Genomic DNA, 15,000 nt, shown 5'->3' on the forward strand with positions numbered 1-15,000 from the left:
GGGTAGTAGATGAACGGCGTGTTGTTGAGGGCCAGCACTGCCTGCACGTCATCCAGGATGAAGCCAAACTCATCGGGCTGCGCTGGCACCTCCCTCTGCCTGCCCAGGCTGATGGGCAGCTCTGGGGCCTGGCACAGCATGGACGTGGGGCTGAACACCTGGCATATCTGTTGGGAGAGAGGAGAAGGCACAGGGTGATGAGTATGGACGACTACGCTATTTTATGTCATTATAGTATATTTATTTTATAGATGGACAGATACACGGATACATGATACATGGTCAGTAATAGTTATGTTAGTATTGATACATGGTCAGTAATAGTTATGTTAGTATTGATACATGGTCAGTAATATAGTTATGTTAGTATTGATACATGGTCAGTAATATAGTTATGTTAGTATTGATACATGGTCAGTAATAGTTATGTTAGTATTGATACATGGTCAGTAATATAGTTATGTTAGTATTGATACATGGTCAGTAATATAGTTATGTTAGTATTGATACATGGTCAGTAATAGTTATGTTAGTATTGATACATGGTCAGTAATATAGTTATGTTAGTATTGATACATGGTCAGTAATAGTTATGTTAGTATTGATACATGGTCAGTAATAGTTATGTTAGTATTGATACATGGTCAGTAATAGTTATGTTAGTATTGATACATGGTCAGTAATATAGTTATGTTAGTATTGATACATGGTCAGTAATAGTTATGTTAGTATTGATACATGGTCAGTAATATAGTTATGTTAGTATTGATACATGGTCAGTAATAGTTATGTTAGTATTGATACATGGTCAGTAATATAGTTATGTTAGTATTGATACATGGTCAGTAATATAGTTATGTTAGTATTGATACATGGTCAGTAATATAGTTATGTTAGTATTGATACATGGTCAGTAATATAGTTATGTTAGTATTGATACATGGTCAGTAATAGTTATGTTAGTATTGATACATGGTCAGTAATATAGTTATGTTAGTATTGATACATGGTCAGTAATATAGTTATGTTAGTATTGATACATGGTCAGTAATATAGTTATGTTAGTATTGATACATGGTCAGTAATAGTTATGTTAGTATTGATACATGGTCAGTAATATAGTTATGTTAGTATTGATACATGGTCAGTAATAGTTATGTTAGTATTGATAGGAGTCACCGGAGGCTGCTGAGGGGAGAACGTCTCATAATAATGGTTGGAACAGAGCTTATTGGCATTTGATCCCATTCCACAGATTCCGCTCCAGTCATTACAACAAGCCCATTTGATCCCATTCCACAGATTCCGCTCCAGTCATTACAACAAGCCCATTTGATCCCATTCCACAGATTCCACTCCAGTCATTACCACAAGCCCATTTGATCCCATTCCACAGATTCCGCTCCAGTCATTACAACAAGCCCATTTGATCCCATTCCACTCCAGTCATTACCACAAGCCCATTTGATCCCATTCCACAGATTCCGCTCCAGTCATTACCACAAGCCCATTTGATCCCATTCCACAGATTCCACTCCAGTCATTACAACAAGCCCATTTGATCCCATTCCACATTTCCAGTCATTACCACAAGCCCATTTGATCCCATTCCACAGATTCCGCTCCAGTCATTACCACAAGCCCATTTGATCACAGATTCCGCCTCCAGTCATTACCACAAGCCCATTTGATCCCATTCCACAGATTCCGCCTCCAGTAATTACCACAAGCTCGTTTCTCCACAATTAAGGTGCAACTAACCTCCTGTTTTAAATACATGGTTTTGGGCTTCACTGCAGTCACTTCTCAGCACTTAGAAGTCGGGTGTGAAACAACTCTACCTAACAGGCCCTTGTAGACAGACCTCCTGAGGGCCAACCACTGCAGGTCTGCAGTCAGTCTACAGTCATTACGGTCCCTTTCATATGACAGGTTTACATGTCAGTCAGAGCCCTGGAAGAGATCTAATCCATTCAACGTGGCCGCCACCTACTGAGTGCAGACACATCTGAGTGTTCACCTCAAAGGAGGCCTAAATCAGTGGAACAGTTGGAGCGGTGGGCTCTTTCCGCACAATGGGTCTTTGATCTGATCCGGTGTGATGGTGCAGACTCACTGAGAGATAACTAGCCTACGTTCACCTTCATTTCCCTAGAAAAGGAAACATCTCTCCACTCTCTCTTTCAGCTCTCTCTCTATCTCTTTCTCTCTCTCTCTCTCTCTCTCTCTCTGTATCTCTCTGTATCTCATCTCTCTCTCTCTCTCTCTCTCTGTATCTCTCTCAGTATCTCTTTCTCTGTATCTCTCTCTCTCTCTCTCTGTCTCTCTCTCTCTCTCTCTCTCTCTCCTCTCTCTCATTCTCTCTCTGTATCTTCTCTCTAGCATTCTCTCTATCTCTCTTTTCTCTCTGTTTCTTTCTCTCTCTCTCTCTTTCTCTGTATCTCTCTCTCTGTATCTTCTCTCTGTATCTCTCTCTCTCTCTGTCTCTATCTCTCTCTCTCTGTATCTCTCTCTCTCTCTGTATCTCTCTCTGTATCTCTCTCTCTGTATCTCTCTCTGTCTGTATCTCTCTCTCTGTATCTCTCTCTGTATCTCTCTCTGTATCTCTCTCTGTCTCTCTCTCTGTCTCTCTCTCTCTGTATCTCTCTCTGTATCTCTCTCTGTATATCTCTCTCTCTGTATCTCTCTCTGTATCTCTCTCTCTCTGTATATCTCTCTCTGTATCTCTCTCTCTGTCTGTATCTCTGTCTGTATCTCTCGCTTTCTCTCTGGCTCACTATCTCTCCACCTGTATCTCTCTCTTTGTATCAATTCAACTCAATTTAAGGGCTTTATTGCCATGGGAAACATGTTAGCAATGCCAAAGCAAGTTAAGTAGATAATAAACAAAAGTTAAATAAACAATTAACAGTAAACATTACACTCAAAAAGTTACAAAAGAATAAAAACATGTCAAATGTTATATTATGTATATACAGTGTTGTAATGATGTGCAAATAGTTAAAGTACAAAAGGAAAATAAATAAACAAATATTTGTTGTGTTTACAATGGTGTTTGTTCTTCACTGGTTGCCCTTTTCTTGTGGCAACAGGTCACAAATCTTGCTGCTGTGATGGCACACTGTGGTATTTCACACAATAGATATGGGACTTTATCTCTCTCTCTGGCTCACAAACTCTTTCTCTCTGGCTCACTAACTCTCTCTCTGGATGTATCTCTCTCTGGCTCACTAACTCTCTCTCTCTGGCTCACTAACTCTCTCTCCATCTCTCTCTCTCTCTCTGGCTCACAAACTCTCTCTGCATCTCTCTCTCTGGCTCACCAACTCTCTCTCTCTGGCTCATTAACTCTCTCTCTCTCTCTGGCTCACTAACTCTCTCTGCATCTCTCTCTCTCTCTGGCTCACTAACTCTCTCTGCATCTCTCTCTCTGGCTCACTATCTCTCTCTGCATCTCTCTCTGGCTCACTAACTCTCTCTGCCACTCTCTCTCTGGCTCACTAACTCTCTTTGCATCTCTCTCTCTGGCTCACTAACTCTCTCTGCATCTCTCTCTGGCTCACTAACTCTCTCTGCATATCTCTCTCTGGCTCACTAACTCTCTCTGCATCTCTCTCTCTCTGGCTCACTATTTCTCTCTGGCTCACTATCTCTCTCTGCATCTCTCTCTCTGTCTCACTAACTCTCTCTGTATCTCTCTCTCTGTATCTCTCTCTCTGTATCTCTCTCTCTCTGGCTCACAAACTCTCTCTGCATCATTAGCTCTCTCTCTGTATCTCTCTCTCTGTATCTCTCTCTCTGTATCTCTCTCTCTATACAGTGGCTTGTGAAAGTATTCACCCCCCTTGGCATTTTTCCTATTCTGGTTGCCTTACAACCTGGGATTAAAATCGTTTTTGGGGAGGTTTGTATCAACATGCCTACCTCTTTTAAGATGCAAAATATTAATGTGAAACAAACAAGAAATAAGACCAAAAAAACCTGATAACTTGAGCGTGCATAACTATTCACCCCCAAAGTCAATACTTTGTAGAGACACCCTTTGCAGCAATTACAGCTGCAAGTCTCTAGGGGTATGTGTCTATAAGCTTGGCACATCTAGCCACTGGGATTTTTGCCCATTCTTCAAGGCAAAACTGCTCCAGCTCCTTCAAGATGAATGGGTTCTGCTGGTGTACAGCAATCTTTAAATCATACCACAGATTCTCAATTGAATGGAGGTCTGGGCTTTGACTAGGCCATTCCAAGACATTTAAATGTTTCCCCTTAAACCACTCGAGTGTTGTTTTAGCAGTATGCTTAGGGTCATTGTCCTGCTGGAAGGTGAACCTCCGTCCCAGTCTCAAATCTCCGGAAGACTGAAACAGGTTTCCCTCAAGAATCTCCCTGTATTTAGCACCATCCATTATTCCTTCAATCCTGACCAGTTTCCCACCCAGTCCCTGCCGATCAAAACATCCCCACAGTGCTGGTGATGCTGGGGATGGTGACCTCAGGGTGATGTGAGGTGTTGGGTTTGCGCCAGACATAGCCTTTTCCTTGATGGACAAAAGCTCACTTTAGTGTCATCTGACCAGAGTACCTTCTTCCATATGTTTGGGGAGTCTCCCACATGCCTTTTGGTGAACACCAAATGTGTTTGCTTATTTTTTTCTTTAAGCAATGGCTTTTCTCTGGCCACTCTTCCATAAAGCCCATCTCTGTGGAGTGTACGGCATAAAGTGGTCCTATGGACAGATACTCTAATCTTCGCTGTGGAGCGTTGCAGCTCCTTCAGGGTTATCTTAGTTGCCTCTCTGATTAATGCCCTCCTTGCCTGGTCCGTGAGTTTTGGTGGGCGGACCTCTCTTGGCAGGTTTGTTGTAGTGCCACATTCTTTCAATTTTTTAAATAATGGATTTAATGGTGCTCCGTGGCATGTTCAAAGTTTAGGATATTTTTTTATAACCCAACCCTTATCGGTACTTCTCCACAACTTTGTCCCTGACCTGTTTGGAGAGCTCCTTGGTCTTCATGGTGCCATTTGCTTGGTGGTGCCCCTTGCTAAGTGGTGATGCAGACTCTGGGGCCTTTCAGAACAGGTGTATAAACACTGAGATCATGTGACAGATCATGTAACACTTAGATTGCACACGGGTGGACTTTATTTAACTAATTATGTGACTTCTGAAGGTAATTGGTTGCACCAGATCTTAATTAGGGGCTTCATAGCAAAGGGGGTGAAGACATTTGCACACACCACTTTTCCATTTTTATTTTTTTAGAATTTTTTGAAACAATATATTTTTTTCATTTCACTTCACCAATTTGGACTATTTTGTCCATTACATGGAATACAAATAAAAATCTATTTAAATTACAGGTTGTAATGCAACAAAATAGGAAAAACGCAAAGGGTATGAATACTTTTGCAAGGCACTGTATCTCTCTCTGTAGCTCTCTCTCTGGGCCACTATATCTCTCTCTCTGTAGCTCTCGCTCTCTGGGCCACTATATCTCTCTCTCTGTAGCTCTCTCTCTGGGCCACTATATCTCTCTCTCTGTAGCTCTCTCTCTGGGCCACTATATCTCTCTCTGTAGCTCTCTCTGTAGCTCTCTCTGGGCCACTATATCTCTCTCTCTGTAGCTCTCTGTAGCTCTCTGGGCCACTATATCTCTCTCTCTGTAGCTCTCTCTGGACCACTATATCTCTCTCTCTGTAGCTCTCTCTCTCTGTAGCTCTCCCTCTGGGCCACTATATCTCTCTCTCTGTAGCTCTCTCTCTCTCTAGGCTACTATATCTCTCTCTGTAGCTCTCTCTGTAGCTCTCTCTGGGCCACTATATCTCTCTGTAGCTCTCTCTCTGGGCCACTATCTCTCTCTCTCTCTGTAGCTCTCTCTCTTGGCCACTATATCTCTCTCTCTGTCTCTCTCTCTGTAGCTATATCTCTCTCTCTGTAGCTCTCTCTCTAGGCTACTATATCTCTCTCTCTGTAGCTCTCTCTCTGTAGCTCTCTCTCTCTGGGCCACTATATCTCTCTCTGTAGCTCTCTCTCTCTGTAGCTCTCTCTCTCTGGGCCACTATCTCTCTCTCTCTCTGTAGCTCTCTCTCTGTAGCTCTCTCTCTCTCTAGGCTACTATATCTCTCTCTCTGTAGCTCTCTCTCTGTAGTTCTCTCTCTCTGGGCCACTATATCTCTCTCTCTTTAATATTCTGTCTCTTTTTACGACTTGGAGAAAATCAACAGTGTGGTAGGTGGCAGAACACACAATGAGGGCCTCTAGCAAAACTTTCCCACCTGGAGAATCTCTCTGAGGCATTTCACATCTCCACTGTAACCTCTGCTACACGTTCTGCCACGCAAACAAATCCCCCTCTGAGCAAAACCTGTCATTTTAATTGGTTCCTCACGACGGCGGTACATCAAACCAGACAAATCATGGGGGGTGCGGCTGACCCGGTGTCGGCGCCTGCGTCACACGTCTGTAACTGCAGAGAACGCTGTGTGTTTGTGTGTGTAAGAGTGAATTGGCCAGATAGTGGGGAAGCGGACAAGTATTTTCAAAACAAGCAAGGTTATATATAAATATCGCCCAGGCAGTATCAAAATGATTGCAAAGATCATAGTCGAAAATGAGAAACTGGGACGTGGCAAATTAACTTGGCGAATATACAGGGTTTTGATTCAAGGGGGCTTTTGAAGTGCGGCCATCTGTACTTGGAGCAACAATGGCTCCCTACGCTTATTCTATTGGAGCACAGCTGCAGAACGGTGGCGGTCTCTTCGATGGACCAGGAAGATAGCATTACTGCCTTTTGTCTCTCCCCATGCCTTTCAATCAGACCTCAGATCAGATCTCAGGGCTGGTTAGGGAACTCCCATGGGTACTGTGGTTCCAGGGGGAATCTGATAGTTTGGTTTATGTATGGTTGAAATACAGGGAACTGGGATTTCTGTCTTGGTGGAGGGATACAGGAAACAGGGGTTTCTGTCTGGGGTGTAGGAATACAGGGAAACAGATGTTCTGTCTGGGGTGGAGAAATACAGGGAACTGGGATTTCTGTCTTGGTGGAGGGATACAGGAAACAGGGGTTTCTGTCTGGGGTGGAGGAATACAGGGAAACAGATGTTCTGTCTGGGGTGGAGGAATACAGGGAAACAGATGTTCTGTCTGGGGTGGAGGAATACAGGGAAACAGATGTTCTGTCTGGGGTGGAGGAATACAGGGAAACAGATGTTCTGTCTGGGGTGGAGGAATACAGGGAAACAGATGTTCTGTCTGGGGTGGAGGAATACAGGGAACAGATGTTCTGTCTGGGGTGGAGGAATACAAGGAAACAGATGTTCTGTCTGGGGTGGAGGAATACAGGGAAACAGATGTTCTGTCTGGGGTGGAGGAATACAGGGAAACAGATGTTCTGTCTGGGGTGGAGGAATACAGGGAACAGATGTTCTGTCTGGGGTGGAGGAATACAGGGAAACAGATGTTCTGTCTGGGGTGGAGGAATACAGGGAAACAGATGTTCTGTCTGGGGTGGAGGAATACAGGGAAACAGATGTTCTGTCTGGGGTGGAGGAATACAAGGAAACAGATGTTCTGTCTGGGGTGGAGGAATACAGGGAAACAGATGTTCTGTCTGGGGTGGAGGAATACAGGGAAACAGATGTTCTGTCTGGGGTGGAGGAATACAGGGAAACAGGGATTTCTGTCTGGGGTGGAGGAATACAGGGAAACAGATGTTCTGTCTGGGGTGGAGGAATACAGGGAAACAGATGTTCTGTCTGGGGTGGAGGAATACAGGGAAACAGGGATGTTCTGTCTGGGGTGGAGGAAGGGTGACAGGGAGACAGGGAAATATTTTCTTTTTCTGGGGTGGAGGAATACAGGGAAACAGATGTTCTGTCTGGGGTGGAGGAATACAGGAAACATAATCTGGGGTGGAGGGATAGAGGGTGACAGGGCTTTTTCTGTCTGGGGTGGAGGGAAACATGGACTTTTTTTTCTGGGTTGGAGGGAGACAGGGAAACAGATGTTCTGTCTGGGGTGGGGAAACATAATCTGGGGTGGAGGGATAGAGGGTGACAGGGCTTTCTGTCTGGGGTGGAGGGATACAGGGAAACAGATGTTCTGTCTGGGGTGGAGGAATACAGGGAAACAGATGTTCTGTCTGGGGTGGAGGAATACAGGGATCAGGGCTTTCTGTCTGGGGTGGAGGGATACAGGGGAACAGAATCTGGGGTGGAGGGATAGAGGGTGACAGGGCTTTCTGTCTGGGGTGGAGGGATACAGGGAAACAGAATCTGGGGTGGAGGGATAGAGGATGACAGGGATTTCTGTCTGGGGTGGAGGGATACAGGGAAACAGAATCTGGGGTGGAGGGATAGAGGGTGACAGGGCTTTCTGTCTGGGGTGGAGGGAGACAGGGAAACATAATCTGGGGTGGAGGGATACAGGGTGACAGGACTTTCTTTTTCTGGGTTGGAGGGAGACAGGGAAACTGATTTTCTTTCTGGGTTGGAGGAATACAGGTAAAACAGGGATTTCTGTCTGGAGTGGAGGGATACAGAGAAACAGGGCTTTCACTGTTATTGGAATCTACTGTAATACAACCTTTGTCTCTCTGCTGTAGGAGTGCATTCCTTGTCCATACATCGCTATCCGTTCCAGACTTGGAAAACATATCTGAAGGATTTTCATTGGTTTCCTGTGGGGATTTGACCTTAGTTCGCACGAGTGTAAAGGGTTGAGGCTATTGACCGTTGGTTAGAGTGTGACCTCTCATTGACCATGTTCTACTCACGTTGACCGTCTCTCGACCGTTGGTTAGAGGTGTCGTTGGTTAGAGGTTGACCTCTCATTGACCATGTTCTACTCACGTTGACCGTCTCTCGACCGACCTCTCATTGACCATGGTTAGACCGTTGGGTGTGACCTCTCATTGACCATGTTCTACTCACGTTGACCGTCTCTCGACCGTTGTACTTGGCTCTGATGAGGGGGCTCTGTATGATGTCCAGGTTGGTGCCGGTCACAGTCACAGGTGTGTGTCCACTGTGGTAGAGAGAGAGGGGAGAGCGGCAACACCATGGCTTGCTTGGTCACACACTCACACTTATGATTGGCTTTTATAATTGGTCCCATTGCCTGCTCCCTGTCGTCTCACCTGAAGATGCTCCACTCAGGTTCCAGCTTGATGATAGTGGGGTCCTCCACGTACTCAAACTTCAAGTCTTTCTGTATGCGGGCCTTGTCCACCGTCACTGACACACTGACGTTTCCATATCCTTGCAGCGAGGCGTGGGAGCGACACGTGATCCACTGGCCGCCCCTCCTATGGCAGAGAGAGAGAGAAGTATTTTACCTCAATGGTCTCACCGGTCTGCCCTACTACTACCTGAAAGTACAACTGTGACCTGGAACCAACTTATGCTACAATGTAGCTGACATTATGATAATGGACTAGACTACGGAGCATCTGAATATAACAATGAGGGGGAAATGTCACCAGGTGTTCACATGAAAACTTCCCAGAATCCTTCTTTAAATCAACAATTATAACAGTAGAATCAAAGACACTTTTCTAAACTTAGGAATGTTTGAGCTTTTTCCTCAAGACATCTCTGTGCCAGGCAGCCAGCAGGGATCTCGTCTTTTAGCTTTACTGGGGGAAGCCGTTGGCACAGTCTGGTTTTTATAGACGTTATTGATTAGGATCAGGAAGTCTTTCAGAAGTCTTAATGTAGCTATGGATTTTCACCACAGGGCCAGAGGATGACAACAAGCACAGCTGATCGCCTTTTGAGTGACAGAAGATCAGACTCAGAGATATATGTGAATAGATAATCTGATTGCCCGAACGAGAACCCCCCCTCTCTCTCTATCTCTCTCTCGCTCACTCTCTCGCTCTGTCGCTCTCTCACTCTGTATGAAAATCAATGTTCCTGGTCCTCTCTTGAGTGACAAACAGATCAGACTCAGAGATAATTGTGATAGATAATGTTATTGGCCAATAATCTGATTAGCCCCTCCGCGTGCCTACCTGTGATATGTGCACTTCTGGTCCTTGAACATGATGGACACGTTGCTCCCGGCGTCCAGGTTGCTACCGGTGATGTTGACGATGGTTCCCCCGGAGACGGGCCCTCGGCTGGGCTTCAGGCTGATCAGTCTGGTGACCTAGGGATCAAAGGTCAAGGTCAAAGATCGTCCAATCAGATGCATCTATAAAAATCATGTCAACCAATCACATCGCAGTGAGAGAACAGAACAGGAACAAGCAGAGGAGTTGAAGTATAAATCTCGCAACAGTTTATCTGCTCTGTCGTAATCTCATAATAATCTCATAATAATCTTATAATCAGTGTATTTTCATGGTACGACATCTAACCTAACATGATGTAATCCTGTTATATGGGCCTGTTAAGAAATAAAGCTCCCCTTAATGTGTGTGTGTTAAATTGATATCGCTGCATAAAATAAGCACATATTGGTAACGATCAGGCTGTATTTCAGTGGGTGAGAGACATGCTCTTAATGTTTTATAAAGTGTGTGTGTGTGTGTGTGTGTGTGTGTGTGTGTGTGTGTGTGTGTGTGTGTGTGTGTGTGTGTGTGTGTGTGTGTGTGTGTGTGTGTGTGTGTGTGTGCGTATATATAGAAAGCAGATTATATGGCCCTTCCTGGTCCATTTTCCCCCTGGAGACATTAAGAACTGCCTGTCTCCTCACACTAGTGTTCTATGTAGGGAAGTGATGAGTACAGCTCTTAGGACACAGTGAGACATACAAACAACAGGGTCTACAGAATTAAATCAATTACATAGCCTAGATATTGCTAGATCACTAACTAAGTGAACTACATACATTCTATAATCTATATTCTATAATGACTTTTTCCAACCAAATAAACCATATAAAAAATATACAGTATGTTCTCTATGCTTCATATGGCAGACACACACATCTACAATATCTGTTGGTCTGACAGACATTACTCACCACGAAGTAGTAGTACTTGGAGTATACGGCCCTGAACTCTTTGGGACACTCTCTGACCCCCACACCCCCCACACACACCTCCACGTAGTTGGCGAACTGGCTCGGCGTTGCCACCGCCATCTCACACACTATCCTACAAACAGGAGGAAGTGTTGATGATTCATTATGCTTCTACAATGCAGTTATGTACAGACACACTCACACACACACACACACACACACACACACATACACACACACACACACACACACACACACATACACATACACATACACATACACATACACATACACATACACACATACACACACACACACACACACACACACACACACACACACACACACACACACACACACACACACACACACACACACACACACAGCATTGCTTCATTTCTTCTTCTCATTCTCATGATTTGAATACAGAATAGACATTTTGGTCTAACCCACACATTTAACACAACGACAGGTCAGTGCCACACATCAAATGAACTCAAACTGCTGAAAGTGTTTAAAGTGGCTTCTCACCACACCGAGCCCTTCACACTAACACATTTCTTCCCAGCCCTTCTCTATAGGAACGCTGAGGTAGTGAATAGAGGAGGAAGGCTTGCTAAGGTCATATGAATATGAATGGAGGTTTTGGCAGGGAGTTGGCAGCATGGGGCCTCCAAATCCCTGCCAGATAATACATTATTATATTCAAGTCTTAACCTGGGATTAGGTGGGTTCTCATAAAGCCCCTCTCTGCCTGATGGTTTAAAATCAGTGCTGCACAGCAGAATGATCTCACACAACAGCACTGCAGCAAACTGTCTAGTGGAGTTCAATGGAGAGCTCACTTGATAAAGGTGTGTGTGTGTGTGTGTGTGTGTGTGTGTGTGTGTGTGTGTGTGTGTGTGTGTGTGTGTGTGTGTGTGAAATCTCGATTAGGGTGGTCTGTTATGATCCGACGTGGCCTTTCTCTTGTCCAAACACATCACAATCTAAATGCCAACTTTGAGATGTGACTTTGACCTTCCACCAAGCCTCTCCACTTACTCTGGTATCTTAGTGACTGACTGTACAGCACACCTTGTTTCTGCTTACTGCTTTAGTCACCCCCCAGTCACACTCTCTCAGGCTCACTGAATCCCATGACCCTCTACCTGAGGAGTTGTTCTGTGGTTTAGGTGCGGTCAGAGAGAACGTGACTGGGATTCAGTAGTGACTGTGTATGCCTCAGATGACCTTGTGTCTAAGAGTTTGCACCGGGGTCTGTGGTCAGCCTGTGATTTGGAATGACCCTGACCGTGTACTCACTGTTCTGCGGGGATGTATCCCTCGCGGACGGGGGTACAGTCCACCTCGGCCACCCTGACGTTCCCCTGGATCTCACTGAAGTCCAGGCCCAGGTTCTCCCCCCGGATGGTTACTAGGGTGCCCCCTTCCCGAGGCCCCCGCAGCGGAGTGATCTGGGCAAAGAGAGACTTATTATTAACAACAATAGACTGATAGCTTAGCGCCGTGACGCCAACTTCCTACGAGTTTTACTTTACCAGGTCATGTTGTCATTTGCAGCAACGACCTGACCTGGGGAACTGCTACAGGGGAGAGGAGATTCTGGATCCAATTGGTTATGATGGTGTTTAGCAGCGCTGCTGTTATTAGCCTTACAGTCAAAAACCTAGTGTCATAAATCTTTCTGAATGACACGGTGTTGATGATAACTATATTAATGACAGCAGCTGTCTGTCTCTCTATGCAGCCCAATTAGTCAGAAGGCCCATAATGCAGTGCGTTAAAGTCTCCACCACGCATTGAGCATGAAACCCCTCTCCTTCACATGATGATAACTCTACAGTATATTCCTAATTCATCTGACTTTGGTGTAAAAGACAAGGGTCTGGGCTTCATCCCAAATGGCACCCTATTCCATATATAGTGCACTACTTTGGACCAGAGAGTAGCATTTGGGACGCAACCTTAATCTGGATCAGAAGCAGTACAGTGCTATCTCCAGGGCAGTGTGTAGGGTCTTAGTTAGAGGGCTTGTTAACCGGTCCTGATTAAAAACCCACTCAGCATGGCTGTCATGAGGAAGCTTCCCAATGGCGCACGATAACGCCAGCCAACGATATCTGCTGCCAGCCAATTAGATTAAACTATTCCCCGCGCTCGCCCCGTTTTGGCCGGGTGAGGTCATCACGCGAGCCGCGGCCAAGGCAATGCCCGGGCAGATCTCATATGAGGGATTAGGTGTGTGCAACCCAGTGTTTGGTTGTGTATGTGAGTGAGTGAGTGATTGAGTGAGTGAGTGAGTGAGTGAGTGAGTGAGTGAGTGAGTGAGTGAGTGAGTGAGTGAGTGAGTGAGTGAGTGAGTGAGTGAGAGAGAGAGAGAGAGAGAGAGAGAGAGAGAGAGAGAGATTGAACAGTCTACACACAGCATGACTAACTCATAAAGGAGAGTTGGTCTACGTGACTAACTCATAAAGGAGAGTTGGTCTACACACAGCATGACTAACTCATAAAGGAGAGTTGGTCTACACACAGCATGACTAACTCATAAAGGAGAGTTGGTCTACGTGACTAACTCATAAAGGAGAGTTGGTCTACACACAGAGTGACTAACTCATAAAGGAGAGTTGGTCTACACACAGCATGACTAACTCATAAAGGAGAGTTGGTCTACGTGACTAACTCATAAAGGAGTGTTGGTCTACACACAGAGTGACTAACTCATAAAGGAGTGTTGGTCTACACACAGCATGACTAACTCATAAAGGAGAGTTGGTCTACGTGACTAACTCATAAAGGAGTGTTGGTCTACGTGACTAACTCATAAAGGAGAGTTCATCTACACACAGCATGGCTAACTCATAAAGGAGAGTTGGTCTACGTGACTAACTCATAAAGGAGAGTTGGTCTACACACAGCATGACTAACTCATAAAGGAGAGTTGGTCTACACACAGCATGACTAACTCATAAAGGAGAGTTGGTCTACGTGACTAACTCATAAAGGAGTGTTGGTCTACACACAGCATGACTAACTCATAAAGGAGAGTTGGTCTACACACAGCATGACTAACTCATAAAGGAGTGTTGGTCTACACACAGCATGACTAACTCATAAAGGAGAGTTGGTCTACGTGACTAACTCATAAAGGAGTGTTGGTCTACGTGACTAACTCATAAAGGAGAGTTCATCTACACACAGCATGGCTAACTCATAAAGGAGAGTTGGTCTACGTGACTAACTCATAAAGGAGAGTTGGTCTACACACAGCATGACTAACTCATAAAGGAGAGTTGGTCTACACACAGCATGACTAACTCATAAAGGAGAGTTGGTCTACGTGACTAACTCATAAAGGAGTGTTGGTCTACACACAGCATGACTAACTCATAAAGGAGAGTTGGTCTACACACAGCATGACTAACTCATAAAGGAGAGTTGGTCTACACACAGTATGACTAACTCATAAAGGAGAGTTGGTCTACACACAGCATGACTAACTCATAAAGGAACGTGACTAACTCATAAAGGAGTGTTGGTCTACACACAGCATGACTAACTCATAAAGGAGAGTTGGTCTACAGCATGACTAACTCATAAAGGAGTGTTGGTCTACACACAGCATGGCTAACTCATAAAGGAGAGTTGGTCTACGTGACTAACTCATAAAGGAGTGTTGGTCTACACACAGCATGACTAACTCATAAAGGAGAGTTGGTCTACGTGACTAACTCATAAAGGAGAGTTGGTCTACGTGACTAACTCATAAAGGAGAGTTGGTCTACACACAGCATGACTAACTCATAAAGGATAGTTGGTCTACGTGACTAACTCATAAAGGAGAGTCTCGTGACTAACTCATGGAGTGTTAGTCTACACACAGCATGACTAACTCATAAAGGAGAGTTGGTCTACACACAGCATGACTAACTCATAAAGGAGAGTTGGACTAACTCATAAAGGAGAGTTGGTCTACGTGACTAACTCATAAAGGAGAGTTGGTCTACACACAGCATGACTAACT

General features: G+C 44.8%; 1 protein-coding gene across 1 annotated transcript in view; it reads right to left on the bottom strand.

Annotated features, from left to right (window-relative positions):
• Positions 1–15: 15 nt before the first annotated feature.
• Positions 16–15,000, bottom strand: part of LOC135571212 (plexin-A4-like) — a gene marked incomplete at its 3' end in the record, with an annotated part of 129,481 nt that continues 114,496 nt past the window's right edge. Inside the window, exons 9-14 of the mRNA XM_065016999.1 lie at positions 12,282–12,433; positions 10,977–11,109; positions 10,021–10,157; positions 9,145–9,312; positions 8,939–9,032; positions 16–167 (exon numbers count right to left, since the gene is read on the bottom strand). Of these exons, the coding sequence (XP_064873071.1) occupies positions 16–167; positions 8,939–9,032; positions 9,145–9,312; positions 10,021–10,157; positions 10,977–11,109; positions 12,282–12,433 (836 nt within the window). The remainder of the gene's footprint in view (positions 168–8,938; positions 9,033–9,144; positions 9,313–10,020; positions 10,158–10,976; positions 11,110–12,281; positions 12,434–15,000) is intronic.

The sequence above is a fragment of the Oncorhynchus nerka genome, unplaced genomic scaffold (assembly GCF_034236695.1).
Source record: "Oncorhynchus nerka isolate Pitt River unplaced genomic scaffold, Oner_Uvic_2.0 unplaced_scaffold_690, whole genome shotgun sequence".
In the NCBI taxonomy this organism is placed as follows: Eukaryota; Metazoa; Chordata; class Actinopteri; order Salmoniformes; family Salmonidae; genus Oncorhynchus; species Oncorhynchus nerka.